Here is a 21,753-nt window from a genome sequence, read left to right on the forward strand (position 1 = left end):
CTGCATCTAACCTTAGTCCTGCCAGACAAAATCACATCACTGGTCCAAGACAGCTCCACTGATGCTAGCAGTAAAGTAATTTGTTTTCTTTATTAGGCATGGTTATTTCTGTGTGTACAGCTTCTAGCTAATGAAGTGAATACTGCATTCATTTTTTTTTTCTTGCCTACATATACCATTTCCTCCTGATATGAAGACATGATATTCTCCACTAGTAGGAGAATGCCCAAAGGCTGTCATGCAGAAAAGGCTTGTTTCAAGCATGGTGCTTATGCTGTGTAAGGACAAGCCTATACATGTTACTAGGTACAAGAAATGGCTGCCTATGCTTACCAGCCTCAATATCTACACAGCAAATGTTTAAGTGCAGGGTAACTACTCTGCACTTGAACAGAGTTTAAGTACATCAGAGAAGGAAGAATATTATTACTCAGTTCTGGGACTGAATATATTACTGTACTTACATTACTTTAACCCATTTTCCACTGGAGAATTAAGAGCTGATTGTATGGCTGCATGGGAGTTATGACAATGAGCTGTAGTCCAGAGACCAGACATTATAACCATTCCCATGAGAGCCTTTATTTGCTTCAGGGCACCATCAAATAAGTGAGCTTAAGCCTTTGAAAAAAGTTATTTAAATGAACCAATTGTATGATAGCCTGAGATGGACTGAACAGTCACACAGTCAGTTAGCTCTTCTCATTAGGAAAGCAGTATAGCTGAAAGGGATTAGCTTCCTAAATCTCAAGGCAAAAATCAACCAAATTACCTTATAACATCCTTAGCGATGTTTTAATTAACCTAACTGCTTTTGTCCTGGAACAGATCAGAAGCACTCACATGGTCGTTTATAGCTGTGACACATTAAATAGCTTCTTAGCGATTTATTACCAACTCTAACTCTGTGGACTGGCTCAGCCCAATATGGATAAAAGATCTGCATGGTAGCATGCATGCTTTACATAAACTCAGCTCTATGTGAAAGTGCAAACACACAACAGAGCAGACACTAGCAGAATAAACACTTTTTGGGAGTGGGCAGGAGGGGGACTGCCAGGTTCCATGGGGGGAAGGAAAAGGTCAGGGTTCATCATTCCTAAAGAGTAAGGTCTATTCAAGGTATTGAGGTTTGTTTGCTGTGATCAAGCAGTAAGAAAAGTGCCAGGATTAATTTATTTAACACATGGCAATGAATCCAGGAAAAAAGTTGTGCTAAGAAATCAAAATGCATATGACTTCTTAAGTAAGTCTTAACCCTAATATAATGTTCTTGATCCAAGGAAATTTATGTTATTTTACAACTTACCAACCTTTCACACAATAGTATTTAAAAGGATGAGAGCAACACAGAACATGCATTTTTATAGCAAGAGGTCATTCCAGGGATGTATAAAACATAACGTGTAAAGGGAATGTGTCTCTGTTAAGAATGATTATTAAAAGCTTCTAGTTCAAACTGTTTTACTGGTAAAAATTTACTGCAGAAAGAGGAGCCCTCCTAGGTAAGGGTGGTTTAAATTAAAGGGGAAATAAACACAAGGCATATCTGTGCAATATTTCCTGCCAATGCACTTCTAGCCCATTTCCCATTAGAGAAATGAGAGCCGAATGCATAGATCCTAATGAAAAGCTATAAGAAAAACTGATTTAAAGCTTCTGGAACTCTGTAGAATAATGATTTGGGAAGAAATATTCCCATATTTCCAATAAATATATGATGAAAACTAGTTTAAAGAATGAAAAGGTTTGGGGTTTTTTTGTGTAAAAAACATTTAACATTTAAAAATGGACGTCCAGAGAGAACAAAATGCAAGTGGATCAACTTTTCCCAAATAACCACCTCCAATGAATTAATTTTCTTTATTGGTCTTGGCACTGCCATATCTCATCTTGTTACTCAGATTGACTGATGAGTACTTTTGGGATGATGGCTCTTTCTGCAGTCAATTCCCATTGGTAAAGTAGTTCTCATCCACTCTACACAGCTAGACTGCTGTTATTGCTGATTCTCCATATTTATCATGATTAAATCATCTGTTTGTAACTTTGTTTTGTTGCTACTGCAAGCACCTCTGTAGGCTTTATAGCTCCCATTTGACTCCTTTTCAACACACCATTTCTTGACTGCCATTTATATTATAAATCTTCCATTTCAATCACTCTATTGGCTGTTTTTTTATTTTGGCCTCTGTTTCAGGCATCTCATCATTGTTCAGTGGAGTACGACTTGTCTTACTCTTTTTTCTATACTATCCATGAAACTTCACTTCCTTAACGAAATCTGTTAACTCTTTTGATAAACTTCTCAGTTTTTGTAATTTCCTTTCTGTCCTCAGTGTAGGCAACCTACCATCTTAGTTTGCAAACTGTCTACCCTGTTACCAAATTGTTCTTAAACCTCACAGTTCCTAAACGTTATGAGTTAAAATGCTCTTTTGTCTTCTTCATATCTCTCTGATAAAAAATAATACATTAACTTTTTTGCTTTTATAATTCATCACCTATTGGTACTGGATCTGGCTGGCTGGAGTTAATATTCTTCATAATAGCCGACATGGTGCTGTGTTTTACATTTGTGACCGAAACAATGCTGATAACACACTGATGTTTTAGCTATTTCTGAATAATGTTTGCACAGTGTCAAGGCCTTCTCTGTTTCTCACTCTGCCCCCCAGTGAATGGATTAGGGGTGCGCGTGAGGTTAGGAGGAGACTCAACCAGGCAGATGACCTGAACTAACCAAAGAGATACTCCATGCCATATAATGCCATGCTCAGCAGTGAAATGGAGAGGAGGGGGTGGTTTAGGTAGGTTAGCCATCTTCTGCTTGGGAACTGGCTAAGCATCGGTCTACCCATGGGAGATGGTGAGTGATTGCAATTGCAGTACTTGTTTTGTTTTCTTTCTTTCCTCCTCCACTTTTCCTTTGGTTATTAAACTATTTTTGTCTCAACATATGATTTTTCTGACTTTTACTCTTCCTTTTCTCTTGCCCTGTCCCACTGGGGGTGAAAGGGGAGATGAGTGAGTAGCTGTGTGGTGCTTAGCTGCCTACCAGGATGAACGCACAACACTATTTCATAATATTACTTTAGCTATTTATAACTTTGGTAAACTTCAACTGTTTCTTCTAAAATTTTCCATACTGAATGGTGCCTGAAACGGATTTTTTTTTTTCCTAAACAGCCCAGATATAGTTTCCCAAACTGAAGGGAACACACTCCTACCTCTTATGCTTCTATTAACCCTGCTTTGCAGGTCACGACATTTGGCAGTGGGCTGGCACTATGTCTATCCATTTGTCATCTTTCTGAAGATCCACTGAGGCAAGGTGTTAAAATCTTGACAACATCGAAGTCTGCAGAAACTGGAGGGCTAGAACCCCAATTCTTTGTTCATGCTGGCTATATTTCATGACTAGCACCCTCCCTCCAGCTGTACTGCTGGGCTGCGGTAGTACTTGCTGGATCTGGGCCTGCCAACCCATTCAAAGAGAAGGTATTGCCTTAGCTAGATCAAGGTTACAAGGACAAAGAAACTCTGTGGTTCTCATTCAGAAGCAGCAAAAATTAGGCCTATGGAGAAAGAAGAGAAAGAGGTAGGACTGGGCAAGAAATAGAATAAAGCAAGAATCAGAGTAATGGATGGTAGTGGATTGTAAGAAAAACAGGACTGGAAATTCAGTCAAGGAGGAGACTGAGAAGGATGAAATAGAGAAGAGGAAAGAAAAGTGAATCAGTAGGTTAATGTAGATTATATCTGTGAGCAGTTTTTAAGCAAAGACGATCAGATCTAGCTGGCTTAGAAAAAAATGAAGGGAGGGAAGGGAGGAAAGAAACCAAAGGGAGGGACTGAAAGAAGGACAGGAAACATGACAGGAGACAGCTTTAATAGGTAACAAAGGTACAGAAAGACAACATGCAATGAAAGGGTGAAAAGAAGGTAAAGAGCTGAAAAAGGGCAGGAAAAGTCACAGAGATCCTAGGAAGGTAAAACAGTAAGAACTGGAAACAAAAGTTAGAAAAACAGGAATAGGCTGGAAAGGATGAAGGGATTAGAGTATAATGTGTAAAAGACCCTGTGCTACAACATACTCCTTTCTAGAATGTGAAATAGAAAAGAAATAATATCTAACTTGTACAGTGATCACTAGATGTACAAATATATATACAAATGTGGAAATGTATACGTGGCTTCCAACATATGCACTTCCCTCAAGGGCAAAAGACTTCATTACAGTTGATCTCAGTACCACTGCATGACTGTTTTCAAATATCTTCTAGAAACTCACCATCATGCTAATTTGAAATGAAAGGGAGGATAATAATAATAATAATAATGATAGTAATAATACTACAAGTGTGTATCTGCTTCACTAAACAACCATGTCACCCTGTAACACTTCACTACATTTCCCATCCCTTTCTTCACTGTGCCTGTATTCTCCACTTGTCACATAATTCAAAAGACTTGATCAACTATGTAGGGGAGATGCTTCTAATTGTTCTGTAAGACTAACCTAATTGGGACTGTTTGTTAATTGATTACTTTCTTATTAATCCCTTCTACATTTATGGTTTTTAATTTTACCTGTGTAAGTATTGTTTTCCAATCTTTTTCTAGAAAACTAAAATGGACAAGTGTGAATTACCAGAGTTTATTATATTCCAGTAATACTGAAAAAAGTGTTAAATTGGTAAGAAGGAAATATATATGTTTTGAATGGGAAGAAGTATTCTCGATAGATTAAACAAATGGGAACAAAAATAACTTCAAGTTACATATGATCCTGATTTCTATTGGCTCCTATTCTCAGAGAGCTGTACCTATCAAAATAAAAATCAACAAAAATAATTAAACTCCTGACAAAACAATCTAAACTTCTTCATTAGCACTATCCCAGATAGAAAAGAAAAATAATCTTATTTTGAATTGTAGTCGTTGAGAAAAGTGAATGTTTCATGCAATTTTAAATTTGTGTTATATACTTCAGTCTCCTGTAAAGTCAAATCCTATTTTTAGTGTATGAAAATTTATACAATTAAAATACAAATACTATTTCCACATGTTAAACCATTTAACAGGATTGTATAAAAACCTTATGAAATACATATTGCATCAGAAAATAAAAGCAACCTTAAGATGCTTATTGTAAAAGGCTGTGTTTTTACTAAACAACTTTATATTGTATTTTATAGGAATGATTTTTTTTCTGTGGAATGCTTTTAGTAATCTACTAAAACCACAGTTCTCTTGGTGTTATTACCTAACAAAGTTTAGCATTGTTTCCCTGCTATATAAACTTAAGCTTTTGATTTTATATTGCCATTTGAGTACAATCATTTCTAAAAATCATTTATTTTCAATGAAATGTCCCTAATAGAATGCAGAACAATGTCAGCTGCTACAAACTCCAGCAAATAAATATACACTAGATAAAATTCTACAACACAAAAGGTGTAAATACAGCAAAAAGAAGATTCAAGGAAAACTCATTTAACACTTCCCCTTTACTTCTGAATGTTTTTGTAGCAACAATAGGGCAATCAAAGCCAAGAAGTGATGCCTGTTGTCTTTTTGCTCACTCTTGAAATGTCTGTCTGCAAATTCTTGAGAAGTTACATAAAACCTCCCTGGAAGCTCAGGTGGTAATTTTTTAGAGAACCAGAGAAGTTTGACTTAAAGAAACCTGAAAAATTATGCTCCAGCAGCAGATTTGGATTCTGTCTCTTAATGACTTTGGAAGCAAAAAACATGTCTTTTTCAAGGGTAGTGCCTTTTTTCAGAATCAAGCTTTTAGCTTTCTCTTAACTTGTCAGGGAAAAGTCCCACATTATATGACTGCCTAACACAGAAGAGAAGAGAAACTTCCATTTAATTTCTGCTTATTCAGTATAGTTCTGCACTTTACCCTGCACACTAGGAAATTATTTGGGAGTAACATCATGGAAAAAACTCCACTTCCACATGTGAGCTTTACACAAAGGTATAAGTATTCTGCTGAAAGCTAATCCTTACTCAGTTTTAATGCATCAAATAATATATTATCTTTCTGATGCATCTGCATTATTTTCTAAGCCAAATCATGTCTTTTGGCAATAGGTTTTTACGTGTCTGACAATACATTCATTTGCATATATTTCTTTTAACCATCTATTAAAAAATATTACTTTGATATAAGAAATTAATACATGTTTTGTTTCAGTTAGAAATTTGTTTTATTTGGGTTCACCTGTAAATAGCAGAGGCTGGATAAGATCCTGTGTCATAACTGACCCTCACTCTACCCCGGTACAGCTCTACCGCTATATGATCTTTATCGCCTTTGTAGAGCAGGATCCCACTGTCTTCATCTGTAGCAATCTAGTTAAAAGAAAGAAACACTTAGAAAGAACTAAAAATAAATATTAAATCAAAATGCTGTATTAAGTGAATCTCTGAATTTACTGCCATAGTCTATTACTTCACTATAAAATTCTTCCTTGAAGGACAACCTGATAAAATTCCTTCTCTTCCTATCAGTAAGGCCATCTACTTCAATATGAATATAGAGTTATTCCAGTGACTCTTCTAGATTTTTAGCTCAAACTGTGAAAAGCTGTTTAAGTGAGCCAATGACAACTTTGGCTAATTTTCCCCACCATAAAAAGTAATTTACACTCTTTTCCAGATCAGAATCTACAACACAAGCAATCTTACCTGTAGAGTGATATTGGTTTGGGGGCGTATCTTAGCTGAAGGGATTTGTAGATAGGATTCTTTGTTGACAAAGTTTATACTGATCAGCTTTTCACATTTCTCACCCTGGTAGCCTGATAAACACTGACAGATTGGTTCACTCTCTTTTATGATACACTGGGCTCCATTTTGACATTCATAATTATCACAAGGGCTGGTGCGAGGTAGAACCATTGGTGGTGAAAACTCACAAAACAAGCCACTAAATACAAACAGAAAAAATTAGTATTTCCAATAAAAAGCAACTTTGACAGAAGACATGTATGTTTGTACTGTCTTCAGATCTTTCTCACCTGTATCCTTCTGGGCAAATACATGTATATCCATTAACTGCATCAGTACACTGTGCTCCATTTTTACATTTGTTGTCCTGGCAGTCATCAAAGTCAATATCACAATGCTCACCTACATATCCAGGTGTGCAATCACATCTGTGAAACAGGAAAGAAAGTGGGGTAGCACAGTGCCTTTTAACAATACAGTGTGCTTATGGCAAAATTAAGGAACTACTGAATTGTTTAAAACTCAAGAAAAAGAATGCATTACTGTGACTTTGTGTGTAAAGACTGTGTAGCATAATCATGTTATTATATGGGGAATCTACATATGTAATGAATACAGGTTTGCTAGTTACATATGCTTACTCATCTGCCATTATATTGAAGAATTGTGGTTTAAATCTAGAGAGCTCTCATGAATCATTTTGACAGTTCTTGGAATTTATGAGTAATGCAGAACGTTACAGGATGTTGTAAGTGGCTGCAAACACTAAAAATAATCAATATGCTTAGTTGCTGAAACTGAGACAAATAATCCAAGGCTTGTATTATACTGATGGGTATTTTCTTTGTCAACTGAACAGCTATGAATGGACCAATGGTCCATTTATACAGTTCAGAGGTTATGCATAAATTTTTTCCCCTTGAAGTTCCACCAGCCTGATTTACTATAAATAGCTCCACGGTTAGTGAACTAACAGAAGTCTCAAAACACATCCTCCGTCCTCCATGAGCCCCCACTGAACTAGAAACAGCATATCCTCAAGACAGTATGTAACCTTTTTCTGGTTTTGTTTTTCCTTTTTTTCCCCATGCAACTGTCATTGTTAATGCTAGGGTCATTTCTTCAGGGAATTCTCATATATTAGACTGAGTGAATGCCCAGAACTCTGTCAAAAATGAATGGAAAAATTACAAATTCATGCATCCACATGATTTTACCTTTTTTTTTTTTAAATTAAGATGTATGTAACTGATTTCATTAGATCCTGTGATTCCCTCATTGGTGGTGTTTCTTTTAGTATCTAAAATTTGCTCTGAAGTGGCAAGAGTGATTTTAAATAGCTGTGTAACTTTAAATTAAGTACTTCAGTCAAATATGTCTCAATTTTTATTTAAACATACGCAAATAAGTGAAAAAACAATATAAAGCATGTTATTAAAAAGCTAAGTGAGATACGTTCTTGAAGTTACTGCATGTGCTATTTTCTGATTTAAAATCTCAGAAAGTAACATGGAAGATTAATGAACTAGGCAGCAAAGTATAAGATACCAAACTAGGTTTACTGAAGTGGCATGAAGAAAATAAACATAACACACAACAATTGAAATCCAACAAGTTTTCTATTTTCCAGTTGAAAACTATCAACTTAATTTCATGTTCATTTGAATATTTAATATATTTTAATATTTTCTGCCATATTTTAAATAAAACGTCATTTCATAAGTAGTAGGAATGATAATAAATAATCTGCTTTTAGCACAAGAGCATACTGTGCATAAAACAGGTGCTTATGACAACAATTGAAAGCTGCAGGTTTCCTGTATTTATTAACCTAAAGCCTATTAAAGACACTTTAAATTGTGCATACTAATTAATTATGATAAGGATATGGTATAATTAAAGATTAGTTTTCCTGGGGATGGACTTCTTTAGTTTATACCTTCCAGTGTGCCTTCCTAATAATCTCTTTCACAATTACTTCTCAGAAAGCAGTATAATTATTCCACCTCAATTAAATGCAATTATTTTCCTACTGTCCAAACTACTGAAAGGGTTTTGTATAGACTGTCACATAGACTAACTGCTCCACTCTGCATTTCTATTTAAAATCTGACTGGAATTAGAACTGTTAAGGATCAGTAAAATTTAGTAAAACATATTTAAGATAATAATGCAGATCTAAATGAAAATAATGGCCTATTCTGCTGTAATGCTTGATAATAACTGAAATTAGTATTCTGAGAATAGAACTTGCTTCCAATAAAAGAAAAGGAAAATAAGTTAAGCAGGATAAAAAAAAGAAATTTAGATTCAACTGGACTGTGACAATATTTTAGACTTACTTGTATCCTTTGGGTGTCAAGATACACTTTGAGTCATGCTGGCAAGGGTTCAGGTTTTGAGCACAGAAATCTAGTTTCTCCTCACAGAGCTCACCTGAAATATAATGTATGCTGTCAATTCAGTGAAAATATCACAGTGACCTGAAAATAGCTGTTTGTTCTTTAAAAGTAATGGCTACAACTTTTTTATTGACACTGAAGAATGCATATTTCATGATATAATAATAACTACTATCTTTATAATAAATATTAATAAATAAATAATAATGATAAATACTAATCTTTCTGATAACTCCTTTATAAAGAACAAATTAGTTCAATGTCAATCTTCTAGCCATGGATATAAATGATAACTTTGTGAAATGAATATTTTTTCGTTTACATTATTTATCTAGCTCTGCTGTATAGCAAAACACTAGTGACTGAATCTCTTCTCTCTAGAACAAGCAAGCCATCAATATGCTTTTCTCTTACTTATTTCTAAGCACATTACACGCAGAAATACCCAGATTTGCACTATAAGTAATTACCCGAAAAACCCCTGTTAATATCACTGCATGTCAATACAATTCCAATTATCCCAAAATGAAAACTTGCTTTCCAGTTTTTCTTAAATATGACTCCAATTTTTGCATTTGTTAATGTACCATAATTATCTAGAATCTGTTCTGTGAAAAGAAAAGAAAAAAAAGAACTATGTCAAATGTCTACCCTTCCCTGCTGCTAGAAGCAGTGGCTCTAATTTCCAACATGGGCTGTATAATCTATAAGATATTTTAATATGGTTAAAGTATGATTTTATTTGCAACTTTATGGCAGGGAAACACTTACAGGTGTGCAAAGAGATCAACAATGTCTTGTTTCCTGACTAACTAATCAGAAGATACTATGAATAGTGCACTCGCAAAATTTATCACTGGTTTGTAAGATAGATATACTCCAGCATCCACATGAAGAATACACATATAATCAACAGGTATAAACCCTGTGCCTGCTGAATTCAGGGACTCCCAGGTCTATCAGGCCCTGAAACTATGGAAGGAGTAGGGTTGGCCCTTTTAATTTGTCAAGTAATAAAACATGAGCTAGTGAGCAAAGAGAAGTAGAACTGTACACCAAAATGAGGAAGAGCAGAAGATAGCGGTGGATGAGCAGACACTTTCACTGCTCAAGTTGAACTTTACTTCAAAGACACACAATATTTGATGTCCCTCAGTTCTACTTATCTGAGTGTGGTAGTGGCATGCAGTGTAGTTGGCTGAAGAATCAGTATCTGCTGAAGGGCAGCCTGAGATTAAAATAGCGTATAAGGGCTTCACCTCTTTCCTGTAACTAACACAGTACTGAGGATGAGGACAGCACCACCATGAATATGGTATGGGGAAAGAAGGACAGACCATTTAGGGACACAATTTGGGTGGAATCAGGAACAGGTAGATTGGAAAAAGGGAGGAAGGTATAGGATAATAACATTGGAATGGAAATTTTGGAGAGAGGATACAAATGAAGATATCTTCCAGAATACTGTCATTAAGCACTAAGGTTTCTGACACTTTACACTGCTCCTTGCCAAGCACCTAGCACCACACAGAAGCTGTCTTCTTGCTTACATGGGCTTCTCTGGAATTGTAGAAGCACACATCATAATAAAGTGAAAGCAACAGTAGATGGTTAAAGGTCTATTTGTCTTTTTTTTTTTTTACAGGTTCAATAGATCCTCCAGAGAAATTTGTCCTTTCCACAGCAAGTGTGCTTACATACTAGTGTTTAAAACTGAGTATCGTGAATATGAATACTGACTACCCAGGACTTGAAACATTATTTCCAGGACTTATCTCTTAGGGTATGTAGAACTTATTTCAACTGATGGACAAATAAATGAGAACTTAAAAAAGTTGAGGAACAGTCTACGTTAAAGGCAAGGATAGAGAAAAAGGCAAAACTGAACCAGAGCCAAAGATGGTTATGATAAAACCACATCTGAAACATGTATGCTAAGTGTGATAAGACACGGGACCTCTACATCTTCAAAAATGAGAGAAGCCAAAACCAGCTAGACAAGTACTTTGCAACCATCCAAAAGATACAGACTGGTTCTACACAAAGATTTAAAAAAAAAAAAAATTGATAGCACATTACCAATTTGCAAGTAGTGCATTTTCCCTACAAAAACCAAATAAAGCTTTGAGTTAACACAAGAAAATGGCCTTCAAGCACAGGCTACTTAACAGTCCTCAGGAGAACTGTCAGTAACAATGTGACTTAGTCAATATATGTAGAAAACTGAATAAAGATCAAATGCAGGCCACTGAAGATGACTAACACAAAGGATTTTAATTCTATCCTCAAAGCCTCTTCAAACTCTCAGTGGACTTATTAGTCTGGAAATGTGCAACTGTTATGACTAGGTCAGTGCACAAAGAATCCTGACATACCGGGGATTCTTTGCATCCCATGATATATCAACCAAAACCCAGTTCCCTTTCTCTTTTCAAAGGGTTTTGTTCAAATAAATACATATATAAAAGGAAGTACTTCTTCACATAGCATTTAGCCAATTTGCAGAACTTGTTGTAATAGCTGAAATCTGTTTAAAGGCCAGCAAGATTTAAGAGTCAGATATAAATATGGGAACAGAGAATTCAGATTTTCAGGAACATGGAGCAGAATAAGCAAAAACCCACTTGTTTTTTAACCTAGTTTATACACATTCCTATGGCCTACATATATGTGTATATATGCATATATATATACACACAAACACCCCCATACAAATATCTTATTGTAGCATATATTCTATATTAAATTACATGCAGAACTGCAACATATATGACACCTCAATTACAAATAATAAAAATATGGCTGTTCAGTACTTACAAGACTTGGACAAAAACACCTCTAAACCTCTAAATATTCCCAAGATTCTAACAGTATACCAGACACTTTCTGAAAGTGACATATTGAGCCTATCTTTCAAGCAGGGCTGAAGGTTTGCTATCTCTAGATAGATTCACAGTAAAAGTTCAGTGGAAACCCCTCAAAATACTGAGAAAAAGGCAAATCAGGACTGGCATAATAGGAACAAGCAATCTCACCATTGCTGTCAATTTTACTGAACTGGCATCAGTTTTGCTACAGGATAGTAACTGGGCCATGGCTCAGATTATTATTGGCACAGACCTACAAAATTACTTGTGTGGCAAACAGCTTTATTGAGTAGTGTCTAAGCCTGTCTATTTTTAATTTTTAATTTTTTTTCCCCCATCAAGGTACTTGTAAAATACATGATTTCTTAGTTAGAGTACACTGCATTTTAGTAGTCATAAGTTGAAGGCCCTGAAGTACACTGAAAGCTGAATCACCTCAGGAAAAGCTCAGGGACACTTGAAAAATCTTAATTCCCAAGTCATAGCTGTAAATCCTGCATAGAGACTGAGGGTCAAACTGGAAGTTTAAGTTTGAAACAGGCTTACAGTTTTGAAAAATGTCCATTTCAAATCGTAAGATCAATGTTACACTACCAGGCTGACTGCAGCCAAATGGCTTGCAAACATCATCAGGTATTTTTGAGATTATGGTCAGACTTTGATCTGAGCACTCTGTAGAAAAGTGCACAGACTGAAAAAGAAGAGAAACAATGATTCAAAACCCCACTTGTCTTTAAAAGACAGGACTTTTTGCGCTGTGGCAGCATAAAAGGAAGGGAAGTATCCTCTTGCATTTGCAAACTGTATGCACTGTGAAATAAGTCAGAATCGTATTACTGGAGGGAGCTTTCAGTTAAACAGTCCATTAGCAACTAGCCTAAGGAAGGAAAGAGGAATCAAGGAAAGGACATGGTAAACATGGCGGTCCATGCAGTGAAATAATAATGTAAAAAACCCTATGAACAAAAAAGTCAGTTTTACATAAAGTACAAACTTTCATTATGAAGAGAGTAGCATTCATGACAGACTTGCACACAGGACCAGTAAAAAGAAAAACAAGAAAAATTCAAGATGGAATCCAAAATATGTACATCAGATACTGAACTTCTGAATGAAAATATAAATACCAGAAGAACAAACCAAAATAACCCAAGTGCGAGATCTTCATTTGTACTGTTAACGGATTTATATTCTGAATGGAGCGTTCCCATAACCAAAATATATCTGTTTGTGAAAAAGTTAATAAAAAAGGTAAGTAAAAATATGTGACATGGAATCTGAACCACTGAAGAATAGTTTCCCGGTAAAGCAACATCTCTTCTAGTGTACTGAATAACCAGTGTGTTATTCAGAATTTAACTGAGACAAGGTGAAGGGGAGAAAGTAACTTTGTTGAAATCAAAAGATAGTGATGAAAGTGAAACACTTATTGAAGGAAATATCTGATTTACCAAGTTAGGTTCCTTGGCTTTACTGGAAGGAAATCTTAGAGTTTCCTGATTTGGGAAGCATAATACAATGTTTTAAAAAAACCATACTTTAAAAAAATGAAAAAGATTGTGAAACAGTGTCTCAGTTCAAGGAAGCTTGACACCAATGCGTCTGTACATTCTTTTATTCATCTAATAGTATTGTAACTGAGGCTTTTGTAAGAGCTTGGCTAAGTAATTATGTTTTTGAAAGATGGGAATGTTTCTGTATGTAGCAAAATAAGCAACAAATAGTTTGTTTAAAAATAAGCAGTGGATAAAGTGTCGAAAATCCTATGAAAAGCTTCCAAAGTTTAATTAGAACCAGCAGTAACTCTTTTCATAAGACATCTTGCTTAATTAATCTAGGAAATCTGGATTCTGGTATGGAGTAGCACTGCAACCAGTGGAACTCTGTGTGGTCAGCACAGTCCAAATGAACACAACCCTCCAAGGTCAAGACTGGAATATTTACTGAGATTTTGCAGCTAGATATAGAGGATGATGCAGACTTAAACAGCCAGACAACATTATTAAATATGGATGATGAATTGTATGTCATCCTTGATCACCTAACCAAAGTTACAAGTTTGCTAGATTCACACGTCAGTTTGTGTTTCCTCTGTGTATGTTAATTCACTCTTATGACTTGATGAGATTATAAATCACAGAAAAACTTTGTCATAGAATCATAGAATACCAGGTTGGAAGAGAGCTCAAGGATCACCTGGTCCAACCTTTCTTAGCAAAAGCACCGTCTAGACGAGGCGGCCCAGCACCCTGTCCAGCTGAATCTTAAAAGTGTCCAATGTTGGGGAATCCACCACTTCCCTGGGGAGACTATTCCAATGGCTGATTGTTCTCATTGTGAAAAATTTTCCTCGTGTCCAATTGGAATCTCCCCAGGAGTAACTTGTACCCATTACCCCTTGTCTTTCCCATGTCACTCCTTGTAAAAAAGGAGTCTCCATCTTTTTTGTAGCTACCCTTTAAATACTGGAACATGGTGATAAGTTTTCCCTTAAGCCTTCTTTTCTCAAGGCCGAACAGACCCTTAGCTCTGGATTTTCCAATATATAAAGACATGTAGTACAACAAATAATGAGGAACAATGCATTGAGGTAAAAAAAGATTTACATCATTGTTATTTTGAATAATTGGGCAATAAATTAAAAATACAGTCAAATAAAGCAATGTCAGCCACTATATTTCTGAATGAAGAGGAGAGCTCTAACACAAATGGACATGGGCTTCTGAATAGAATAGCACATTGCTAATTACAGGCAAGCTTACTGAAGAAACAAGGTTAAAATCACTACCGTATTAGCAAAGCTGAGTATGATACTAGAATAAAAACTAGAGACAGAATGCAAAAGAAGGAATGGTCAGTTTTAATTATCAAAATCAGGTTTTTGCTAGAAGACTTATTTGCTGTCCCAAAGCTAAAATAACAAATATATATTACAGTCTTACTGGTAATTGCTAGAATAGCAGGATTTTCTATGTGTACATATATGTCCATTCCAGCTTCTGAGCTTGGTTGCGACATATTGTGAGTCAACTTCTACAGTATTTATGTTTTATCATTTAAGTATTATTATCTGAGTCTTTGACTGGAGGTCTCTTTAATTACTTCTGATTCAAATAGCCAATATATTGTAAGAGTGGTTGGAAAATGTCAGTGCCATTTAACAAACTATATAAAGAAAAGTGCTGCATTTTTATAAAGTCTTGATGAACAGTAGACAACATAAATAATTTCAAATCTTGAGCTCATTATTCAGAAAAGACAAAAATATCTACTATATGAGGGACAAAGTTGCTTATAATTAAAAAAAGTTCACAGTCACAGTAGGATGCAGTTTGTAACCACAAATCTGAACATTTTGTTGGAATTTAATTTTGAAGTCAAATTCTAGATCTGATTCATTGCTGGATTGTTCCTATCTTTCACCACTGCTTAACTCTGTTCATCTATCCACCATGCTTGTGGATCAAAATGTAAGATGGAGCTTATTTAACATTTCTAGTTGTTTTACATATGCTGTTTGGCAACAACAAAGAAATAGTAACTTCAAGGCAGGTAAGCTGTAAGACAACTAAGGAAAACAAAAGAATGGATCATAGACCAGAATCAGTCATGACAGTGATCAAACTAGCAGCATGTAGCTCAGCTTGCCAAGGATATCATTTATATTCCCCCTTTATGAAAATGCAGTAAAATTACTTTAACACTTGAGCTATTAATACAAAACAGTCATTTGAAGTATATTAAGCTAGATTAAACAGAAAATTTTACAATGAGTGATGAAAAGGAAGAGTAGCAAAGGTATCTATTCTAAGAAGCTGTAACACATATGTGTAGTTCTTAAAAGAATGAGGATTATGATCCTGATTTAATGAAATAATTAAACTTTTTATCAAGTTTGATATGACATGATTTGCATTTGATGACCTGCATGCTTAAATTTTAGGCAGGTACTTATTTGATTACCAAGTGAATTGAAAGTAGTAACTCAACTCCTTTATTGTAGTAGCAAGGAGGCCATGTAATGAAGTTTTGAAACAAACAAACAAACAAACAAACAAACAAACAAACAAACAAACAAACAAATATATCTATGTGTCTATGGTTTGCCTAAACTGAGATAATGACTTTAAATTATTCCTTTTTTTTTTTCTTACTGCTGTCACAATTCAAAAGATGTCTGGCATGATAGAACTGACTGATCCTCCAAGCAAGTCATAGACCATTAATAACTTTCATGTTCAGCTGGCAAGCTAATACAAGTATGTATCACATACACATCTGCTTAATTTTGGTGCTGAACTTAGTTCATATCCCCTGGGTGTTTGATAATTTGTTTGTGAGGAATTTGTTCTTGATATAATCAGTAATTTTAATATGTTATAGTTCACGCTTGTGTAATACATTTATAGTGACTACAGTTCTGTTTAGGATTCATTGCCTTTAATCACATTTAAAGACATTTAAACTATCAGTAAGACTAATTATGCACAGGTAACAGCTGCTTCAACTTGAAATGGAGACTTGAGTCTCTTCACAGTAGCGTCTTCCCTTTACATTCTATTTGAAAAGCTATTTTTCATGAACATAGAAATTAAGTTTTTCTTTTAATTTCTGGAAGTAAATCCTAAAATTCTTTATTTTACGCTACTGGAAAACAGTGACAGAGCAAAATTTTATCCATGAATCACAGATGTCAAACTAGTTATTGTAACCTGCTTGGTTTTGTTTGGGTTTTTTTGTGTTTTTTAATTAAAAACAAGAATAACAAATAACTCAACTTTTATATTTATTTGTACTTGCTTGCACTTTTCCTAGTTTTTCTAGAGACAAGTACTCTTTTATAAAATGAACCATTTTCATACTGGGATAGCAACAGAACAATGTAGAAAAAGTAACTTAGGAAGTGACAAGGGGAAAGAAAAACAGGAGGCTATCTTTGCTGTCCAGATAAGTAATAATAAAATGCAAATATGGCAACATGTCTAAACGGAATACAGCTTTAAGCATGGAACACCTGTGGTTGGAATCACTTTCTGGAAATGTCTTGTTCTCTCCATCAGTTACAGAGAGAATTTAGGCTCTGAGTTTAAGTTGTAAGAACTATTCATCAGGTGTCTAAATTAATCAACATAGATGGTATGACTGCAGCCTTGCTCAACATGTCACTTCATGGATAATGAACATATTTTTATTACTAGTGAAATATTATATTGCTTTATAGACTGCACAACATATTTCTCAAATTAAATTAATGGCCAATACACTACAAGATGATTAATTTGCTCTTAAAACTAAATATGTAACTTCATAAATATGTAGTCACTGATTGTATTAGCTCTCAGATTGTATAGATGATCAGATTGTACAGAAGATGCTTTATCTCTGGTAGAGAAATAGGTATTAAGCAGAAACTTAAAAAAAAATAAAAACCAGAAACACCCAAAGTTAGTGTCATAAATCTTTCCACTATTACCTTTCTTACACCATAGCCTCAGCTTAATGTGGTCATTTCAGTTTCTTTAGATATTTACAGCAAAAAAAAGGCCACAGAAATGATGAGCAAGAACTGATGAGCAGAAATGATGCCATTTTATACTCCAGCATATTTTCTAGTATCATAATCTAATGAAGAAATTAAAGCAAAACAGTGCTATAAAACAGAGAATACATTAGAATGGACCCAAGGTATGTCTTTAAGGTGATGAGAATAGAGATTTCAGAAGATCACCATGTAAACTTTTTTGTTAATCCTAGTTTTAATACATCTGAAAAAAAGACAATGAAGGTAGTATTAAAGTACTCCTGCACAGCGATCTGCATCTTCAATGACATTCTTTTGATATGTATTCACAGCAAGAGCCAAGAGCCTAATTTGAGGATTTGCAATGAGCTTTCTAAATTATAAACGATTTATTTGATCATTTGTAAGAACTGAAATCCATGCACCTTTAAGGAAAGTGAGAAACCAAAGTAAGTGAAAATAGGCTTAAAAGACAACTGACCTTTTTCCACTTCATTCAGATTAGCAGCTTGCAGTGACAAAGACAGAAGAGACAAGAGACTTTTTACATTGTAATACAACAGCATAGCACATTAAGCTAATGCACAACTATAGCAGCAGAGAGGTTGATATAGCAAAATGAAGCAAGCTTCAGAGTCTCACCTACAGCAGAGCAAAACAAACAGAAAAGGTAAGAAGTGCATGCCACTGGTGGCATAAGAAAGGTTTTACTTCTGGATCAATTAGATCTGTGATCTAATGACTGATGATAATGAGCAAGAGAAATGATCACCTATAATCTAGAGAATGTACATAAAATGACCTGAAGTTTACTAGACTGAGGTTAAAATAAAGGAGATGATAATGTTAAGAGAATAGCGAGGTTAAAGAGTGCAGGACATAGTAAGGTATTTTAAATGTTTTATTTCTCAAGGTTTCATCAGACACGCTGAGTGTCCGCTGATTCCATTGGCTTACTATTTTTCACAGTTACAGTCTGTGATCTTAAGAAAGCTCATAGTGTAGTCCAAATACTATTCTTTGTCTTTCCACCTGTAACTGTGGAGGTAAGTGTAAAACTTAACTAAGGCAGAGAAAAATGGATTCCTGATTCTTAAGCAACAATATAATAAGCTTTTTTAATTGTTTTAAAATTGACACTGCATACTTGAGAAACATAAATTTTCAAGGGATTGTTAGAAAAGTCAAAAAGTGACTGTTTGGTTTTGCACTGCAACATTCTTTACAACATTTTTTGTAGTTTTTGTATGTATTTTCACAGTTAACTTGAGATTCTAACAAGCCCTCCACATGAAAATAAAACTTTAAAGAAGAATGATTTACATTTCATACCAGCAGATTTCAGCTGGCTTCTTCCTTGTACTGTGCTACTGAAATGTAAAGCATATTTGCAGATAACCATTCACCCAGAAAAACATTCTGGGCTGGTGCACTTCCACATTCAGTATATATATGCTGTGACATCTTGAACACAGACAATTTGAAGTATTGCCAACAGAATTAAAAGAGAACAGGACAAGCCTATGGTGGTATTTTCCTGGTATGTATACTGTCCCAGACTCCAGCAACTTACAGCTCAGGGACTTTCTCAGCTAGAGGTAAGTTATCTCTGAATTTCAAAATCTTTTAACCTACTGAATATATAGCCTGTTTTCCTGATTGTTAACCTACTTTTGCCCAGCTAGTACATGAATTCATTTAGCGAAAAATACCTTTCATAAAAAAAACCACATTAGCAATATGCATATCTGATTTTAACCTGTTAGAACAGATACCAAATCCAAATGTTTACAAAGTCCTCATGAAAATCACTGTCTCCATAGTGGACAGGGATTCTGTTATTTATCTTTCAAATCAGGCTACAGGCCAGAGAAAAAAAAAAAATCCTATAAATAATTTGGTACCTCATACACACTTGAGGCAATTGTAAGATTACTTTATATTCTGAACAATACCATTTCTAGATCCTGATGTGTCCAGACTACTGTCAGCCTAATTCTTAACACTGAAGGTTACTTAATTATTATGCAAGATCAAGGATGACAGGCGTGAAGACCCCTTGAGTAGCTCAATGTTTTATATTTTCTCCTTAAAATTAATCTCAAAAATGACTTAGGGTCTCACACATTGTGTCCTATCCTCAGATGCTTTGTAAGATAGATAGTATATTGTAGAATTCTGTACTGTATCCTGCGGAATCGAAAACTTGAACTTTTCCTACAATTTTTGCCCAACTTAACTATAATATGAGTTGAGGCTCTGGTGTTGTATGTTTAAAAAAGTACAGGTGTCTTTGCTTTTGGTAAGGTGTTGAAAAAAATCTGATGACGTAGTGTAAATTCTCAACATTTTTTTAAAAAACAGAACATCTAACCTTAACAATTACAAGTAGATTGTTCTGATTTACTTTAGAGCTGGTGGGAAGATTCTCACCTACTTACATGACCTACTGACTTCAGTAGCAATTATGAGTAGGCATTGCATCGTGAAAGCAAATCCCCTTTTCTGAAAGAATTACAGTTAGCAAACAAAAGCACCTGCCATGTAAACTCATAGAATTTTCCTTTTAGAATTATGCACAATTATGGATCAAATTAAAAAATACACTTTCTTGTATTTTGACTAAAGAAGCACAACTGCAATACAAACATCAAAAACGATACCAATGTTTATGCTCTTCTTTTTGCTCTAACTACATAGATGTATAGAGAAATGCTACAATTGCCGTTTTTTTGTAAATGTAAAACGTATCTTTCAATTACAATACCAGAGAAATGCTACAGGCACACTTAATCAAAGTTTTAGGGTAGCACATATAAACAAGCCTTTGTATCCACTCCACAGAGATTTAATACAAAACAGTCCTTCCTATGGCACAGTGTGAGTACTCCAAGCTATTGACTCTAGCAGTTAAATGCACCTCGAGCAATGTTGAAAATGAAGGGATGAACACCACAGGTAAAAACACCTGCAAAGCTGCAGAGGAGGAATGCACTTGCAAAATGAATTGTCTACTATCTAATAGATATATGAAAACTCAGCATGAAGCCACTGAACAGGTATACTGAACTGATGTGACTTTGGTTTGCTTTCTTCCAGCCTACTCAGTAGAATATCTGATCCCATTTTTAAAGGAGATAGCAATTGGTTCCAGGGGAGCTGAAGCTTGACTCACTTATACCTGAAATATTAGTTATAGGAGAAATAGCAAACACCTGTCTATTACTTATTGATGCTGTTACCTCTTATTTGTTTCTAAATCTTGAATTGTAAATTGCTCTTAGGTGTTAAGGTATCAGTACTTGGCAAAACAGTATTTTTCTAAGCAGAAGATTGTTCTTCCAGATGTGAACCATCCACTTACTATTAAATACCTTATTGTGGCTACTTATACTTTTAAGCTGTATTGCTGTAGGTATTGTAGCTTATTCTGTATGGGGAAATTGCTATCAAACATTTACCCAGCATAACTACTGAATGAATACATATATTAGATTACAAAGTTGTATTTCTTATACTTGTGTTCTATCATCTTCACTCACAGTGGGTTTCCAAGATTTAAATATTGACTTTAAATCTGAATACCCTAAACCATCTGATCAATCCAATAGGTTGTAGGAATAATGATGGAAATACCTTGGATTAAAAAGGAGTCAGCTGTGTTTTCAATAAATTAAATTAATTCAGGAGTTCACCTCTCCTCCCAGTTTTCCAGACCTCAAATTTGATTGATTGATTAAAGTAAAGATATAGGATGACCAAGCAGAGTTAATTCCCAAGTTATGGTGGATTTTACATTTCTTTTTTATGCATTTCAAATCATGGTTTTGTGATTTTAAGCTCTGTGTTCTCCTAGTGGTCAACTAGCTGACAGAAAATAGATCCGTCTAATTAGAAAAAACCATAAAACAGATCAATGTAAACAACAGATCCTACTTCTTGTTCTCCAGTGCTGCTGTTCTAACTCTCCTCCATTCCCACAAAGATGATGACAGCAACCAAGAGACCCTCTGTCTCAAAGACAGGGGAATGTTTTGGCCTGCTGCCAGCTGCCAGAAACAAATAATTAGAAACTCTCTAATGATTTTTTTTTTTTTTTGTGCTAGAACAGAAAGCATCACACTCTGCGTTAATGTTTCTAATGGAGTGGGAGCATCCAGGAATGCCAAATTCAGTTCCCTACTGTCACAGACAGACCCTCTTCTGCCCTGTTAGTAAC

General features: G+C 35.0%; 1 protein-coding gene across 17 annotated transcripts in view; it reads right to left on the bottom strand.

The window, feature by feature from the left end:
• SLIT2 (slit guidance ligand 2) overlaps window positions 1–21,753 on the bottom strand; it is a 274,697-nt gene that overhangs the window by 13,896 nt on the left and 239,048 nt on the right. For 13 of the 17 annotated variants that reach the window (XM_052780382.1, XM_052780381.1, XM_052780383.1 and 10 more), the window contains 5 exons: window positions 18,016–18,042; window positions 9,087–9,180; window positions 7,035–7,172; window positions 6,703–6,943; window positions 6,236–6,366 (listed from right to left, as the gene is read on the bottom strand). In XM_052780382.1, coding sequence (XP_052636342.1) covers window positions 6,236–6,366; window positions 6,703–6,943; window positions 7,035–7,172; window positions 9,087–9,180; window positions 18,016–18,042 — 631 coding nt within the window. The remainder of the gene's footprint in view (window positions 1–6,235; window positions 6,367–6,702; window positions 6,944–7,034; window positions 7,173–9,086; window positions 9,181–18,015; window positions 18,043–21,753) is intronic. The other 4 variants (XM_052780379.1, XM_052780371.1, XM_052780380.1 and 1 more) reach the window with 1 other exon arrangement.

The sequence above is a fragment of the Harpia harpyja genome, chromosome 2 (genome assembly GCF_026419915.1).
Source record: "Harpia harpyja isolate bHarHar1 chromosome 2, bHarHar1 primary haplotype, whole genome shotgun sequence".
NCBI classification, from domain to species: domain Eukaryota; kingdom Metazoa; phylum Chordata; class Aves; order Accipitriformes; family Accipitridae; genus Harpia; species Harpia harpyja.